Below are 16,739 nucleotides of genomic sequence, written 5' to 3'. Positions count from 1 at the left end.
CCTGGTATTCCCGGATTCCTGGCATTCCCACATTCCTGGATTCCTGCGTTCCCGGATTCCCGGATTCCTGGTATTCCCGTATTCCCGGATTCCTGGATTCCTGGTATTCCCGCGTTCCCGCATTCCCGGATTCCCACATTCCCGCATTCCTGGATTCCCACATTCCCGCATTCCCGGATCCCCGCATTCCCGCATTCCCGGATTCCCCCATTCCCACATTCCCACATTCCCGCATTCCCGGATTCCCGGATTCCCATGTTCCCGGATTCCCGGATTCCTGGCATTCCCACATTCCCGGATCCCCCCATTCCCGCATTCCCGGATTCCCGGATTCCCAGATTCCTGGCATTCCCGGATTCCCGGATCCCCGCGTTCCCACGTTCCCGCATTCCCACATTCCCGCATTCCCGCATTCCCCCATTCCCGCATTCCCGGATTCCTGGCATTCCCGCATTCCCACATTCCCGCGTTCCCGCATTCCCGGATTCCCAGATTCCTGGCATTCCCGCATTCCCACATTCCCACATTCCCGCGTTCCCGGAGTCAGCAGGAGCTGGCCTGCAGGCTGGCCTCGCTCAGCAGGGAGGCGATGCCGGCGGATCCGAGTTCCTCATCCGAGCTCAGCCGCTCGTCCCGCAGCGCCGAGTCCACGGCGCGGCGCCTGCCGGAGAAAATCCGCCTCTCCCTGCAATTCCCGCACTTCTCCACGGAATTCCCGCCTCTCCCATGCAATTCCCGCACTTCTCCATGGAATTCCGGCCCTTTCCATGGAATCCCGGCCCTTTCCATGCAATTCCCGGACTTCTCCACGGAATTCCGGCCCTTTCCATGCAATTCCCAGCCCTTCCATGCAATTCCCAGCCCTTTCCATGCAATTCCCGAACTTCTCCACGGAATTCCGGCCCTTCCATGCAATTCCAGCCTCTCCCATGCAATTCCCGGCCCTTTCCATGGAATTCCGGCCCTTTCCATGGAATTGTGGCCCTTTCCATGGAATTCCCGGCCCTTCCATGCAATTCCAGCCCTTTCCATGGAATTCCCGGACTTCTCCACGGAATTCCCGCCTCTCCATGCAATTCCCGGCCCTTTCCATGCAATTCCCGCCTCTCCATGCAATTCCCGGACTTCTCCACGGAATTCCGGCCCTTTCCATGGAATTCCCGCCTCTCCCATGCAATTCCCGGACTTCTCCACAGAATTCCGGCCCTTTCCATGGAATTCCCGCCTCTCCCATGGAATTCCCGCCTCTCCCATGGAATTCCCGCCTCTCCATGCAATTCCCGGACTTCTCCACGAAATTCTGGCCCTTTCCATGCAATTCCAGCCTCTCCCATGCAATTCCCATCCCTTTCCATGGAATCCCGGCCCTTTCCATGGAATCCCTCCCTTTCCATGGAATCCCTCCCTTTCCATGGAATCCCTCCCTTTCCATGGAATCCCGGCCCTTTCCATGGAATTCCCAGCCCTTTCCATGGAATTCCAGCCCTTTCCATGCAATTCCCGGCCCTTCCATGGAATTCCAGCCCTTCCATGCAATTCTCATCCCTTTCCATGGAATTCCTGACCCTTTCCATGGAGTCCCGGCCCTTTCCATGGAATTCCAGCCCTTTCCATGGAATTCCCGGCCTTTTGCAGGTCAGCATTCCCTTGCCAGGGCTCCTTTTCCATGCCTTTAGACCCTTTCCCATCAATTTTGGGCTTTTTCCTTGGGATTTGGGGCATTCCCATGGACTTTGCATGGCTTTAGGAACCTTTCCCACGGATCCTGGAATTTTCCAGCTGGGAATTCCTTACCAGGCCTCCTTTTCCATGGATTTCAGGCGCCGCTGGAGCTGCTCGTTGAGCTCCTGCTGCTCCTCCAGCTCCCGCTGGGATTTTTTCCGGGCGTTTTCCAAGCGCTCGATTTCCTCCTCGGATTCATCCACCTGGCGCTTCAGGGCCTTCACCCGCAGGCTCAGCTGGGAATTCCCAGGATTCGGGCTCGGATTTGGGATTTGGGAATTCTGGGAGGATCCTGGGCTGCAGGGGATGGCCCTGGCCTCGGGATTTTAAGGATTTTAAAGGACTTGTCAGGGATTTGGAAGGAATTCTTAAGGATTGTTGGGGGTTTTTTTTCCCATCCCAAATCATTCCAGGAATTCCTTGGGTGGGATTTTAGGGATCTTCAGGATCCAAGCTCCATTATTCCCATGGATTCCCATCCCGGGGATGGTGGGAATGTCCCCAGCCTCAGATTTTGAAGGAATTCGGAAGGAATTTTTAAGGTTCTTTGGGATCTTTCCCAGCCCAAACCATTCCAGGATTCCCCGTCGTGGCTCAGATGGGATTTCTGGGACAAACCCTGAATCCTATCCCAGGTTTTTCCATGGAATTCCAGGAATTCCAGCCCCACCTGGTCCCTGTGGCTGCTGCTGCTCTGCCGCTCCTCGTCCAGCTGCAGCGACAATTCCTTAATTTTCCGCTCCAGCTTCCGGTTGGACGAGAGCAGGACGCTCTTTTCCCTACGGAAAAACGGGAATTCCATGGATTCCCCGCCCTTTGGAGCAGCCTGACAACGGGATTTGTATGGATTTTTATGGAATTTTAAGGAATTTCAAGGATATTAAGGGATTTTTAAGAATTTTTAAGACATTTGCCAAGGAATTTTTAAGGGATTCGGGATTTGGAAAAATTTGGGAATTGAGATTTGAGATTTGGGAACTGGGATTTGGGGTTGGAAAAATTTGGGAACTGGGATTGGAAAAATTTGGGATTTGGGAAGTGGGGATCATACGGGAATTGATATTTGGGATCAGGGATTTGAAATTTGGGAAGTGGGATTGGAAAAATTTGGGAATTGGGATGGGGCACCTCTCCTCAGCCTGGAGCTGCTCCCGGAGCTCTTCCAGCTGCGATTCCAGCTGGGAATTCCGGCTGTTCCCGGAATTCCGCTGCTGCCCCTCGGAAGCGGCCAGCCGGTTCTTCAGCTCCCTGTTCTGGGAAAAATTCCCAAAAATCCCCCTGAGCCCCCGGAAATTCCTGGTTTTGCCAAGTTTCCCAATGGGGAGGAATTCCAGGAATTCTTTGCAGGATTCCAGGAGTCAGGAAGGTGGGAAAAGTGGGAATTCTGGGACTTGTCTTCAGGGAGAAGTGGGAATTCCGCACAGAAAAGTGGGAATTCCGTTGGAATTCTGCAGGAAAACCGCACTGGGAGAGGGCAGAGGACCCCAGAACTGGGACTGGTAACCAAAGGAAAAGCAGGAAAAGCTGGAAAAAACCAGGAAAGAACCAGAAAAAGCGGGATAAAAAGCAGGAAAAAACTGGGAAAACTCCTTGGAATGATGACCCCATTCCCAAGGATTCTTTTCCCAGAATTCCTCATGAAATCTGGGTTCTCCCTGGGGCCATTCCCGCCAGGATTAGAGGCTAGATCCAGGGATTTTCGTGGGATTTTTCCTGAGTTTTTCCCGGGATTTCCCCAGGATTTTCCCAGGGAATTTTGGGGGAATTTTCCCGGGATTTCCCGCACCTGGCGCTCCAGGGAGGATTTGTCACATTCCAGGTCCTGGCGGCTCGAACGTTCCTGGAGCAGCTCCGCCCGCAGCTGCTCGATCTGGGAAGAAAAACGGAAAAATCCGGGAATCTCCAGGACGTTCCATGGATTTCCATCGATTTTTCCTATGATTTTCCACATACTTCCATGGATTTTTCCATGGAATTCCGTTGATTTCCACAGATTTTCCACAGATTCTCCATGGACTTTTCCATGGATTTCCGGGATTGGAGGAGGCACTGGGATTCTCTGGGAATTCTGGGAAATGTATCCCTGGGATTATTCCCGATTGGAAAAATTGGGGAAAATTTTTCATTTTATGCCACTTATGCCTCGTAATTTTGGGGGGAAAAGGAGGGAATAAAGTTTGGGAAGAGCTCAGAATACGCTGGGATTTAACCCCCAAAATTCCACCCAAGCACCAAAAATCCGGAATTCCTTTAGGAATTCTATATCCCTCTTCCCAGCCTCTTCCGATCCCCACTCCTGCCCCAACTGACAATTCCCAGCTGGAATTCCCAGCTGGATCCCTGGAGGGAGGGGTTGGAATTCTGGGAGAGTTGCGTTTCTGCCGAGAATTCCCAAAATTCCCAGGATTTTACCTGGTCCCGGCTCCGGGTCACCCTCTCGCTCAGCAGCTCCACCGAGCTCCGCTCCTCGTCCAGCTCCAATTCCAAACGTTTGGACTTTTCCTGATGGGAATTTGGCATGGAATTTTGGGGGAATTTTCTGGGAATTTTGGAAAAATTTTTTTGGGGGGAAATTTCTGGGAATCTTCCGGGACTTCTTTAGGAATTTTCCGTTATTTTTTTGGGAGGAATTTTCTGGGAGCGGCACGGGAATCTTTTTTTTCATTTCTTGGAGAGTTTTCCAGGATTTTTTTTTTCAGGAATCCCCACCTCCAGAGCTTTGGAATGCCGGGCTCGCTCCTCCTGGGATCTCTTCCCATTTTCCAGCTCCTGCTCCAGCTCCTGGAGCCTCTGGAGCAGCAGCTCCTTGTCCAGCAGGATCCGATCCCGCTCTTCCCGCTTTTCCTGGATCGTCTCCTTCAGCTGGGAAATCTGCCAGAAAAACCCCAAAATCCCCCAGATTCCCAGCTGGATTTTTCCCTCAAAATCCACAGAATTCCTGGGAAAAATCAGCTGGAATTCCCAACAAACCTCGTCCTGGAGCTTCCCAAGGTCCTGTTGGAATTTTTCCGCCTCGGTCTCACGGTCTTGGGCGATTTTTTGGGAATCCATGAGTTCCCGGCGGGATTTTTCCTGGAATTCTTCCAGTTGGGATCTCAGTGAGGCCAGGGAGCTCTGGGACTCCGCTGTCATCTGCTCCAGCTGAAAAAATGGGAATTTCGGGATGGGGAATTCTGTGGGATGGTGCCAAAAATGGGATCTGGGGGTTGGGGTGGAAATCCCAGAATTCCATGAAAAAAGCTAAAAATTCTATGGATAAAGCCCAGAATTCAACGGAAAAAAAACCCAGAATTCCATAAGAAACCCAAGAATTCCATGAAAAAAACCCAAAATGCCCTGAAAAATCCAGGGATTTTCTGGGAAAAAGCCCTGGAATCTCTTCCCAAACCTCTCAAGAGGTCCCAGTCCCACAAGACGAAGATTTTGGGATGAAGAAATGCCACAATTCCATTAAAAAAAAAACAAACCAAAATTCCACCCAAAAATTTCCATTTTAAAAGAAACCCAGAATTCCATTTAAATGTCCTGAAATTCCATGAAAAAACTCCCAAACTTAGCAAAAAAATAAAAAAATCCCCAAATTCCACAAAAAAACACCCAAACATTCCATTAAAAAAAAAAAAACCCAAACAAAATTCCAGGAAATAACCTAAAATTCCATTAAAAATCCCGTCATTCCACAAAAAAAAAACCCAAATTACCCCCAAATCCCAAAAAATAAAATAACAAGCCTGAAACGCCCCGCTCCATGGAATTCCGGGGAAATCGGGAATCTCTTCCCGCACCTCGTGGCTGAGCCGCTCCCGCCGCCGGCGCTCCTGGCCCAGCGCCGATCCCAAATCCCGCAGCTCCCGCTGGGCCCGCTCCAGGCGCGATTCCAGGGAATCCCGGCGGCGCCGCAGCTCCCGCTCCCGCTCCGCCGCCCCGGCCAGCGCCGCGCGCTCCGCCTGCGCCCGCATTCCGCTTGGCACCGGGACTCCCAGTCCCGCCAGGCTGGATCTCTGGGAATTCCCAGTCCCGCCAGGCTGGATCTCTGGGAATCACCTCTGGGAATTCCCAGTCCCGCCAGGCTGGATCTCTGGGAATTCCCAGTCCCGCCAGGCTGGATCTCTGGGAATCACCTCTGGGAATTCCCAGTCCCACCAGGCTGGATCTCTGGGAATCACCTCTGGGAATTCCCAGTCCCGCCAGGCTGGATCTCTGGGAATCACCTCTGGGAATTCCCAGTCCCTCCCCTTTGGATATTTGGGAATTCCCAGTCCCGCCAGGTTGGATCTCTGGGAATTCCCAGTCCCGCCAGTTTGGATCTTTGGGAATCATCTCTGGGAATTCCCAGTCCCGCCAGGCTGGATCTCTGGGAATCATCTCTGGGAATTCCCAGTCCCGCCAGGCTGGATCTCTGGGAATCATCTCTGGGAATTCCCAGTCCCGCCAGGCTGGATCTCTGGGAATCATCTCTGGGAATTCCCAGTCCCTCCCCTTTGGATCTCTGGGAATCATCTCTGGGAATTCCCAGTCCCGCCAGGCTGGATCTCTGGGAATTCCCAGTCCCGCCAGGCTGGATCTTTGGGAATCATCTCTGGGAATTCCCAGTCCTGCCAGGCTGGATCTCTGGGAATTCCCAGTCCCGCCAGGCTGGATCTCTGGGAATTCCCAGTCCTGCCAGGCTGGATCTCTGGGAATCATCTCTGGGAATTCCCAGTCCCGCCAGGCTGGATCTCTGGGAATCATCTCTGGGAATTCCCAGTCCCTCCCCTTTGGATCTCTGGGAATTCCCAGTCCCTCCCCTTTGGATCTCTGGGAATCATCTCTGGGAATTCCCAGTCCCGCCAGGCTGGATCTCTGGGAATCATCTTTGGGAATTCCCAGTCCCTCCCCTTTGGATCTCTGGGAATCACCTCTGGGAATTCCCAGTCCCGCCAGGCTGGATCTCTGGGAATTCCCAGTCCCGCCAGGCTGGATCTCTGGGAATTCCCAGTCCCGCCAGACTGGATCTCTGGGAATCATCTCTGGGAATTCCCAGTCCCTCCCCTTTGGATTTTCAGGAATTCCCAGTCCCGCCAGTTTGGATCTCTGGGAAATCCCAGTCCGTCCCGTTTGGATCTTCGGGAATCTCCAGTTTGGATCTTCGGGAATTCCCAGTCCCTCCCCTTTGGATATTTGGGAATTCCCAGTCCCTCCCCTTTGGATCTTTGGGAATCTCCAGTTTGGATTTTCAGGAATTCCCAGTCCCTCCAGTTCGGATTTTTGGGAATCTCCAGTTTGGATTTTTTTGGGAAATCCCAATACCTCCAGTTTGGATTTTTGGGAATTCCCAGTACCTCCAGTTTGGATTTTTGGGAATCTCCAGTTTGGATTTTTTTGGGAATTCCCAGTCCCTCCAGTTTGGATTTTCAGGAATTCCCAGTACCTCCAGTTTGGATTTTTGGGAATTCCCAGTCCCTCCAGTTTGGATTTTTGGGAATTCCCAGTACCTCCAGTTTGGATTTTTGGGAATCTCCAGTTTGGATTTTTTTGGGAATTCCCAGTACCTCCAGTTTGGATTTTTGGGAATTCCCAGTACCTCCAGTTCGGCCGCTTTCTCCCGGAGCTGTTCCCACTTTTCCCGCTCTTCCTGGGATTCCTCCAGCTGCGATTCCAGAACTTTCCGTGCCTCCTCTGATGCCTCCAGTGCCGATCCAAGGGAAATCTGGGCCTTGGGGGTTTGGGGGAATTTTGGGGGGATTTTTGAGGAATTTTGGGGGATTTTGCAGGCTTTTTGGGGGGATTTTGTGGGAATTCTTTTTAAATTCTTGGGGCAATTTTGGCAGAGCCCACAATGAGCGAATCTGGGACCCCAAATTCTGAAAAATTCCCCCAAAATTTCCAAAAACTTCCCGATTCCTGGGATTTCCTCCTCTTACCTGGGCAGCCTCGTCCCGCTCCCCCCGAAGCTTTTCCAGATCCTTCCGGCCCTGCTCCAGCTCCTGGGAGAAATCCCAAATTTTGGGGGAAGAATAATGGATTTTTGGGGAAAAATCCCGAATCTTGGGGGAAAAAAAAATTCCTACATTTTGGGCAAAAAAATCCCAGATTTGGGGATAGAACTCCCCGGATTTCTCCCACCTTCCGGAGCTTTTCCAGCTCCTGGGGGTCGCTCCGATCCCGATCCTCCCGCGCCGCCTGGAATCGCTCCCGGAGCTCCCGGAGCTCCTCCTCCAACTCCTCCCGCTCCAGCTGCACCTGCAGCAGCCTGGAAAACCCAACAATTCCCAAAATCCCCGACCCTGTTTCGTTGGGATTTGGAGTGGAAAATCCTGGAAAATCCCAGAACTGGGAGCTCCAGATCCGCCCCCATCCCCCTTTTTTGGGTTTTGGGGGTGGAAAATCCCAGAGAATTCACATATTTGAGGCTTCCCAAATCCCGCAGCACTCCCCAGGCCCAGTTTTTTGGGATTCAGAGTGGAAAACCCCAGAAAATTCCCAATTTTTTTGGGATACGGCTTGGAAAACGTCAGAAAATCCCAAATTTCGGGTCTCCCCAAGGCACAAGACTCACTCCTGCTTGGAATTCCGGAGCTCTTCCTTGTTTTTCTGGAACATTTCCCGCCACTGCTCCGTCTCCTCTGTGCTCTCCTCCAGCTCCCGCCGCAGATTCCGGAGCTGCATTCCCAAGTTTTCCCGTTCCTGCTCCAGGCTGGATTTCTCCTGCAAGGAATTTACAAGATTCTCCAAAAAAAATTCCCTGGGAATTCGAGCCAAAATATCCACGGAATCGGTGCCGAGTCCGTGGAAATCCCAGAGCGATTCCTCCCAGTTTTTCCCGTGTTCCGCCGGGGATTTTTCCCGCATTTCAGAGGTTTGGAACACGGGGGGAAGGCTGGAATTCCCAGCAGCATCCCGAATTCCCGTCGCGAATTCCCACCTGTGCCGCTCGCTCCGTTTCTGCCCGGAGCGCCTCCACCTCGCTCCGGAGCCGCTCCAGGTGGGAATCGTGCGCGGCCACCTCGGCCTTCAGGGCGCCCCGGAGCGCCTGCAGCTCCCGCTCCCGGCGCCGCAGCTGCTCCCGGCACTCCTGCAGCTCCTGGGGTGGGAAAAGTTGGGATTCGGGATGGGGAAACCCGCTGGGAATGGGAAATCTGGGATTCGGGATGGGGGAAACCCGCTGGGAATGGTAAATCTGGGATTCGGGATGGGGGAAACCCGCTGGGAATGGTAAATCTGGGATTCGGGATGGGGAAAACCTGCAAAAGCTGCTGGGAATGGGAAATCTGGGATTCGGGATGGGGGAAACCCACTGGGGATGGGAAATCTGGGATTCGGGATGGGGAAAACCCGCTGGGAATGGGAAATCTGGGATTCGGGATGGGGGAAACCTGCAAAAGCTCCTGGAGCTGCTCCCGGCACTCCTGCAGCTCCTGGGGTGGCAAAAGTTGGGATTCGGGATGGGGAAACCCGCTGGGAATGGGAAATCTGGGATTCGGGATGGGGGAAACCCGCTGGGAATGGGAAATCTGGGATTCGGGATGGGGGAAACCTGCAAGAGCTGCTGGGAATGGGAAATCCGGGATTCGGGATGGGGGAAACCCGCTGGGAATGGGAAATCTGGGATTCGGGATGGGGGAAACCCGCTGGGAATGGGGAATTTGGGATTCGGGATGGGGGAAACCCGCTGGGAATGGGAAATTTGGGATTTGGGATGGGGAAAACCTGCAAAAGCTGCTGGGAATGGGAAATCTGGGATTCAGGATGGGGGAAAACCTGCAAAAGCTGCTGGGAATGGGAAATCTGGGATTCGGGATGGGGGAAACCCACAAGAGCTCCTGGGGATGGGAAATCTGGGATTTGGGATGGGGGAAACCCACAAGAGCTCCTGGAGCTGCTTCCGGCACTCCTGCAGCTCCTGGGGATGGGAAATCTGGGATTTGGGATGGGGGAAAACCATCAAAAGCTCCTCAGAATGGGAAATCTGGGATTCGGGATGGGGGAAACCCGCAAAAGCTGCTGGAGCTGCTCCCGACACTCCTGCAGCTCCTGGGATGGGAAATTTGGGATTCGGGATGGGGAAAACCATCAAAAGCTGCTGGGAATGGGAAATCTGGGATTTGGGATGTGAAAACCCTCACAAGCTCCTGGAGCTGCTCCCGGCACTCCTGCAGCTCCTGGCAATGGGAAAACTTGGGGAAATGGGAAAATTGGGACTTGGGATGTGGCTGTGACCCCAAAACCTCTTCCAGCTGCTCCTGGCATTCCTGGAAATCCTGGGAATGGGGAAATTGGTACTTGGGGATGGCAAAAAATCCCAAAGCCTCCTCAAGTCTACCCAGGATTCCAGGAGTTCCTGGGAACGGCAAATTCGGGATTTGGGGATTTGGGGTTCATTTCTTTGTGAGTTTTTTATTGGGATTTTTCAGATTTTGAGGTTTTGGGCGGTTTTTGTGGTTTTTTGCCCGTTTTGGAGGTTTTTCGGGGTACCTGGTAGAGGCCCTGTGCCTCGGGGTCACTTTTGGGGTCCGTGGGCAGCAGCTGCCCCTCGAGGTGGCCCAGCCGCGCCTCCAGCGCCTCCTTGGCAGCTCGCAGCTCGCTCAGCCTGGGCAACGAAGGGTTAATGGGGAAATCAAGGGTTTGGGGGTTTTTGGGGGGCCCAGAGGGGATTTGCTGGGGGCTGGGTGGGATCAGGGGAGGTTTGGAGGTGTCTGGGGGGATTAAGGGAGGTCCAGAGGGTCTCCAAAGGGTCTTTGGGCCCCAAACCCCAAAAGGGACAAAGGGGGACCCACAGTGACCCCAAACCTCAAAGGGACACCCCAAACCTGCCCCCGACCCTTTAGGGGACCCCAAAACCCAAAGGGACACCCCAAACCTGCCCCCGACCCTTTAGGGGACCCCAAAACCCAAAGGGACATCAGGGAGGACCCCAAACCCCAAAGGGACACCCCAAACCTGCCCCCGACCCTTTAGGGGACCCCAAAACCCAAAGGGACATCAGGGAGGACCCCAAACCCCAAAGGGTCACCCCAAACCTGCCCCAGACCCTTTAGGGGACCCCAAACCCCAAAGGGACACCCCAAACCTGCCCCAAACCCTTTAGGGGACCCCAAACCCCAAAGGGCCACCCCAAACCCATCCCAAACCCTTTAGGGGACCCCAGACCCCCGGGAGTGACCCCAAACCCCTGGGGGTGACCCCAAATCCCTGGGAATGACCCCAAACCCCAAAGGGACATCAGGGAGGACCCCAAACCTCAAAGGGCCACCCGAAACCCATCCCAAACCCCTTAGGGGACCCCAGACCCCCGGGAGTGACCCCAAATCCCTGGGGGTGACCCCAAATCCCTGGGGGTGACCCCAAACCCCTGGGAATGACCCCAAACCCCTGGGGGTGACCCCACAGCCCTGGGGGTGACCCCAAACCCCTGGGGGTGACCCCACACCCCTGGGGGTGACCCCACACCCCAAAGGGACAATGGGGGTGACCCCAAACCCATCCCGCCGTTGGTGACCCCATTACTGGGCCTGGCTCCGCTGCAGCTCCTGGGATTTCCTGTCCAGGGCCTCCCGCAGGATTTGGGATTGGGGCGAGGCCGGAGCCCCCACGGAACTCTGGGGAATTCGGGACATTTGGGATGTTGGAGACATCCCATCCTAAAATCCCAAATCCCAAACCCATCCCAAATCCCAAACCCATCCCAAATCCCAAACCCATCCCAAACCCATCCCAAATCCCAAACCCATCCCAAACCCATCCCAAATCCCAAACCCATCCCAAATCCCAAACCCATCCCAATCCCAAACCCATCTCAAACCCATCCCAAATCCTAAATCCCAAATCCTAAATCCCAAATCCCAAACCCATCCAGAAATCCTAAACCCATCCAGAAATCCTAAAGCCATCCCAAATCCCAAACCCATCCCAAACCCATCCCAAATCCCAAACCCATCCCAAACCCATCCCAAACCCATCCCAATCCCAAACCCATCCCAAATCCCAAACCCATCCCAAATCCCAAACCCATCCCAAACCCATCCCAAATCCCAAACCCATCCCAAATCCTAAATCCCAAATCCCAAAGCCATCCCAATCCCAAACCCATCCCAAACCCATCCCAAATCCTAAATCCCAAACCCCAAACCCATCCAGAAATCCTAAAGCCATCCCAAATCCCAAAGCCATCCCAAATCCCAAACCCATCCCAATCCCAAACCCATCCCAAACCCATCCCAAATCCATCCCAAATCCCAAACCCATCCAGAAATCCTAAAGCCATCCCAAATCCCAAACCCATCCCAAAGCCATCCCAAATCCTAAATCCCAAATCCATCCCAAATCCCAAATCCATCCCAAATCCCAAAGCCATCCCAAAGCCATCCCAAAGCCATCCCAAATCCCAAACCCATCCAGAAATCCTAAAGCCATCCCAAATCCCAAAGCCATCCCAATCCCAAACCCATCCCAAATCCTAAATCCCAAATCCCAAATCCATCATCCCAAATCCCAAACCCATCCAGAAATCCCAAATCCATCCCAAATCCCAAAGCCATCCCATACTCCAGGAGTTTTCCCGCTCACCGCCAGCTCCTGGAATTTCCCCAGCAGCCTCGAGGTTTTCCTTTTCAGGGAAATTTCACTCTCAGAGCTCCTGGAATTTGGGGTTGGATTTGGGGGGAAAAAATTGGGAAGGAAGTCATGGAAAAAGGGAAAGGGCAGGAACGACTGGGATTCCCCCAAATCCCGAATTTGGGGAAAGTATTTGGGAACTGAGGTCATGGAGTGGGAATTTTAGGGTGGTTTGGGGGGATTTTGGGGAATTTGGGGGTTTTGGCCTCACCCCTCCTTTAGGATGCTGTAGATGAGCTCGGTGGGGTTTTCGCTGCCCCCCAGTTCCCGCTGATCCCGCAGCAGGTCCGGGGTGGATTTCAGCTTCCGGGAGGGAAAAAAACCTCAATTCCAACAAAACCCCCAAATCCCTCATTCTAGAGGGGAAAAAACCCCAATTTTACAGGAAAAAACATGACTGTATAGGGGAAAACCACAATTTTCTAGGAAACAATTCGCCAGTTTTATGGGAAAAAAAAAAAATCCCAGTTTTGTAGGAAAAAACCCAATTTCATGGGAAAACCCCCCAAACTTAATAGGAAAAACCCCTTAAATATTCTAGGAAAACCCCACTTTTTTTTAGGCAAGCCCCCAATTTTCATATAAACCCCCCATTTTTTCAGGAATTTTTTCCCCCAGGTACCTGCATCTCCACGCTCTGCTCCTGCACGCCCCCAAAGCCGGCGGGAATTTGGGGACTCGGGGGCGGGATCGCGGCGGATTCCCGGGAATTCCGCGCCTCCAAACTCTGCGAGCGTTTCCTCGGAGCCGCCGCGGGGCCGCGGAACCTCCGCGCCGCTCGCCCGCGGGGCAAATTCCCGTCGAATTTCGTGATCAGGGAATCCACGGAGCGCAGCGGCTCCGTGTCCACGTCGCCAGGGATTTTGGGAATTTCCGCGTCCTTTTTTCCCAATTTCTCCCCGCTCCTGGGGAGAGGCGCGCTGAGGTCCCCGTGGGATTGGGATCGGCGCAGCTCCTCCGAGCATTTGGGGATTTTCGGCTGCTGATCCGAGGATTTTGGGGCATCTCGGGATCTTCCCGGGTCCTGATCCGAGAATTTCGGGATGCCCCGAGATCGCCCCGAAGTTTCCTCATCCCAGGATTTGGGGATCCCCGGGGATCCCCCTGGAATTTCGTGCTCCGAGGATCTGGGGCCCTTCCTTCGCTCCTCATCCCAGGATTTGGGGACCCCCGGGGATCCCCCTGGAATTTCGTGCTCCGAGGATCTGGGGCCCTTCCTTAGCTCCTCATCCCAGGACTTGGGGACCCCCGGGGACCCCCCCGAACCTTCCTCATCTACAAACTCGGGCCCCCCCCGGGAACCGTCCCGCTCTGCGAACGCGGGCGCCCCGCGCATCCCCGCATCCCAAAATCCGCCCTCGCCGCCGCGCTGCTCCGCGGGGCCGCCCGGGGCCCGGGCTGCGGGGGGATTCGGGGGCGCCTGGGGCCGCGCCCCTTGGATGCGCACGCCGAAGCTGTGGCCGCCGCCGCCGCCGCCGTTGAGCACCACGAAGGGCTGCCCGGCGATGCCCCGCACCCGCACGGCCACGCCGTAGGAGCCGCCGCGGGGGCGCGGGGGGCGCGGGGCGCGCCGCGCCTCGCCGAGCTCGCGGATGAAGCGGATCTGGACGCCGTGGTCCAGCGGCTGCTCCGCCATGGCTGCGGGACAAGCCGCTCCTTCATTTCCCCGTTCGTCCCGCATTTTCCCTTCATTTCCCCGTTCGTCCCGCATTTTCCCTTCATTTCCCCGTTCATCCCCCATTTTCCCTTCATTTCCACCCGTTCATCCCGCATTTTCCCTTCCTTTCCACCCGTTCATCCCGCATTTTCCCTTCCCTTCCCCGTTCGTCCCACATTTTCCCTTCATTTCCACCCGTTCGTCCCATATTTTCCCTTCCTTTCTACCCGTTCATCCCGCATTTTCCCTCCGTTTCCCCCTTTTTCCCCCGTTCGTCCCGCATTTTCCCTTCCTTTCCACCCGTTCATCTCGCATTTTCCCTTCATTTCCACCGTTCGTCCCGCATTTTCCCTTCCTTTCCCCCCGTTCATCCCACATTTTCCCTTCCTTCCCCCATTCATCCCGCATTTTCCCTTCCCTTCCCCGTTTATCCCGGATTCTCCCTTCCTTTCCCCGATTATCCCGCATTTTCCCTTCCTTTCCCCCGTTCATCCCACATTTTCCCTCCGTTTCCCCCGTTTTCCCACATTTCCACACCGATTCCCCCACTTTCCCCCTCTTTTTCCCCCATTTTCCCTTCCTTTCCCCATTTATCCCCCATTTTCCCTCCGTTTCCCCCACTTTCCCCCTCTTTTTCCCACATTTTCCCTTCCCTTCCCCGTTTTTCCCACATTTTCCCTCCGTTTCCCCCACTTTCCCCCTCTTTTTCCCACATTTTCCCTCCCTTTTCCCCAGTTTTTCCCTCCCTCTTTCCCGTTTTTCCCTCCATTTCCCCCGTTTCCCCCCCATTTTCCCTCCGTTTCCCCCGTTTTTCCCACATTTCCCCTCAGTTTTCCCCACTTTTCCCCGTTTTTTTCCAGTTTTTCCTACATTTCCCCCCCAGTTTCCCCCTTTCCCCTCCATTTTGTGCGGGTTTTTCCCGGTTCTCTTTTTCTCCATCGTTTTTCCTCCCGGTTTTCCTCTTCCCTCGCCCTCCCCCCTCCCCCCCGCATTTCTCGCCATTTCCCCCCATTTTTTTCCCCTTTTTCACCATTATTTCCCCATTTTTCCCAGTTTCTTCCCCTTTTTCTCCCCATTTTTTTCCCCTTTTTCACCATTATTTCCCTATTTTTCCCAGTTTCTTCCCCTTTTTCTCCCCATTTTTTTCCCCATTTTTCCCAGTTTCTTCCCCTTTTTCTCCCCATTTTTTTCCCCTTTTTCACCATTATTTCCCTATTTTTCCCAGTTTCTTCCCCTTTTTCTCCCCTTTTTTTCCTGTATTTTCTCCGATTTCCCTATTTTTTCCCGGTGTTCCCCTTTTTTCACTTGTCTTCCCCCTTCTCTCCATTTTTTTTCCCCGTTTTCCCCCATTTCTCCTGATTTTCCCGGTTTTTTCCCCAGTTTTTCGGACGAGAGGTGACATTTTGGGAACCTCCACCCCGCCGCCCTCGATCCCAGAAATCCCCTGGAAGCCCCGGGAAAAAAAAATCGGGAATTCAGGATTGGAAAAGCCGCGATTCCGCCCCAAATCCCGGGTTTTTTTGCGGGAATAAATCGGGAATGACACAACGAGCTGCGGAATGAGCGGGGGAATTTGGGATGTTTGTTGGGATTTGGGGATGGGTCTGAAGTGCCGGGAAAATCCCAAAAAATTCCCAAAGGGAAGGAGCAGAGCACGGGATGGGGGTGGGAAAAAGGATCCCAAGCCAAATCCTCCAGAATTCCCACAAATCCCTGGAATGGCAGGGGAAGGATCCTGGGAGCAGAATTCCCCAATCCCTAAAGCCCCAAATGCCCAAATCCCTAAATTCCTGAATCCCCAAATCCCCGAATTCCCAAATCCCTATATTCTACCGTCCCTTTGGAATCACTACAAATCCCAGAAATCTCAAAATCCCTGGAATGGCAGGGGAAGGACCACCGGAATGGAATTCCCAAATCCCCAAATCCCTGGGATCGGAGTCCCCAGGAAATCCAGGAACCGACCTGAGCAGGGAGCGGCGCCGGCGGAAAATCGGGAATTTTTCCAGGTGGCCAAAGGGCGGCGGGGCCGAGGCCAGGGCGGGGCCGGGAGCGATCCCGATGGGAATTCCGGGATCGGGGGAAACCTTTGGAAGGGCCAGGAGGGGTCGGGATCACCGGGAAGGGCTGGGATCCATCCCGGATCCCGGGATCCATCCCAAATCCCGGGATCCATCCCAAATCCCGGGATCCATCCCAAACCCTTGGATCCATCCCAAACCCTTGGATCCATCCCAGATCCCAGGATCCATCCCAAATCCCAGGTTCCATCCCAAATCCCAGGATCCATCCCAAATCCCAGGATCCATCCCGGATCCCAGGATCCATCCCAGATCCCAGGATCCATCCCAAACCCTTGGATCCATCCTGGATCCCAGGATCCATCCCAAATCCCAGGATCCATCCCAAACCCTTGGATCCATCCCAGATCCCAGGATCCATCCCAGATCCCAGGATCCATCCCAAACCCTTGGATCCATCCCAAACCCTTGGATCCATCCCGGATCCCAGGATCCATCCCAAATCCCAGGATCCATCCCGGATCCCAGGATCCATCCCAAATCCCGGGATCCATCCCAAATCCCGGGATCCATCCCAAACCCTTGGATCCATCCTGGATCCCAGGATCCATCCCAAATCCCAGGATCCATCCCGGATCCCAGGATCCATCCCAAACCCTTGGATCCATCCCAAATCCCAGGATCCATCCCAAATCCCGGGATCCATCCCAAACCCTTGGATCCATCCTGGATCCCAGGATCCATCC

The 16,739-nt window shown here is 54.1% G+C and overlaps 1 protein-coding gene across 1 annotated transcript; it reads right to left on the bottom strand.

Moving 5' to 3' along the window:
• Positions 1–543: 543 nt before the first annotated feature.
• LOC144247760 (cingulin-like) lies at positions 544–13,951 on the bottom strand. The gene is made up of 19 exons (XM_077789343.1): positions 12,938–13,951; positions 12,527–12,618; positions 12,268–12,337; positions 11,209–11,300; positions 10,177–10,291; positions 8,627–8,785; positions 8,261–8,409; positions 7,828–7,954; positions 7,626–7,688; positions 7,286–7,417; positions 5,508–5,669; positions 4,693–4,863; positions 4,432–4,593; positions 4,135–4,224; positions 3,509–3,592; positions 2,851–2,975; positions 2,393–2,501; positions 1,795–1,958; positions 544–661 (listed from the first exon to the last, which is right to left on the bottom strand). The coding sequence occupies exons 1-19, from the start codon at positions 13,949–13,951 to the stop codon at positions 544–546; spliced, it is 3,198 nt and encodes a 1,065-aa protein (XP_077645469.1).
• Positions 13,952–16,739: the final 2,788 nt, after the last annotated feature.

This window comes from Lonchura striata, chromosome 33 (assembly GCF_046129695.1).
Source record: "Lonchura striata isolate bLonStr1 chromosome 33, bLonStr1.mat, whole genome shotgun sequence".
Classification (NCBI taxonomy): Eukaryota; Metazoa; Chordata; class Aves; order Passeriformes; family Estrildidae; genus Lonchura; species Lonchura striata.
Note: the sequence above shows the minus strand (reverse complement) of the source record. Positions and strands in the feature narration are given on the sequence as shown.

Excerpts from the sequence above, each read along its gene's own strand:
- LOC144247760 (XM_077789343.1), bottom strand. The coding sequence starts at position 13,951 with ATGGCGGAGCAGCCGCTGGACCACGGCGTCCAGATCCGCTTCATCCGC. Across the intron at positions 8,410-8,626 it reads AAACGGAGCGAGCGGCACAG|GAGAAATCCAGCCTGGAGCA; the intron begins GTGGGAATTCGC and ends AATTCCTTGCAG. Across the intron at positions 1,959-2,392 it reads GCAGCAGCCACAGGGACCAG|CTGAGCCTGCGGGTGAAGGC; the intron begins GTGGGGCTGGAA and ends GGGAATTCCCAG.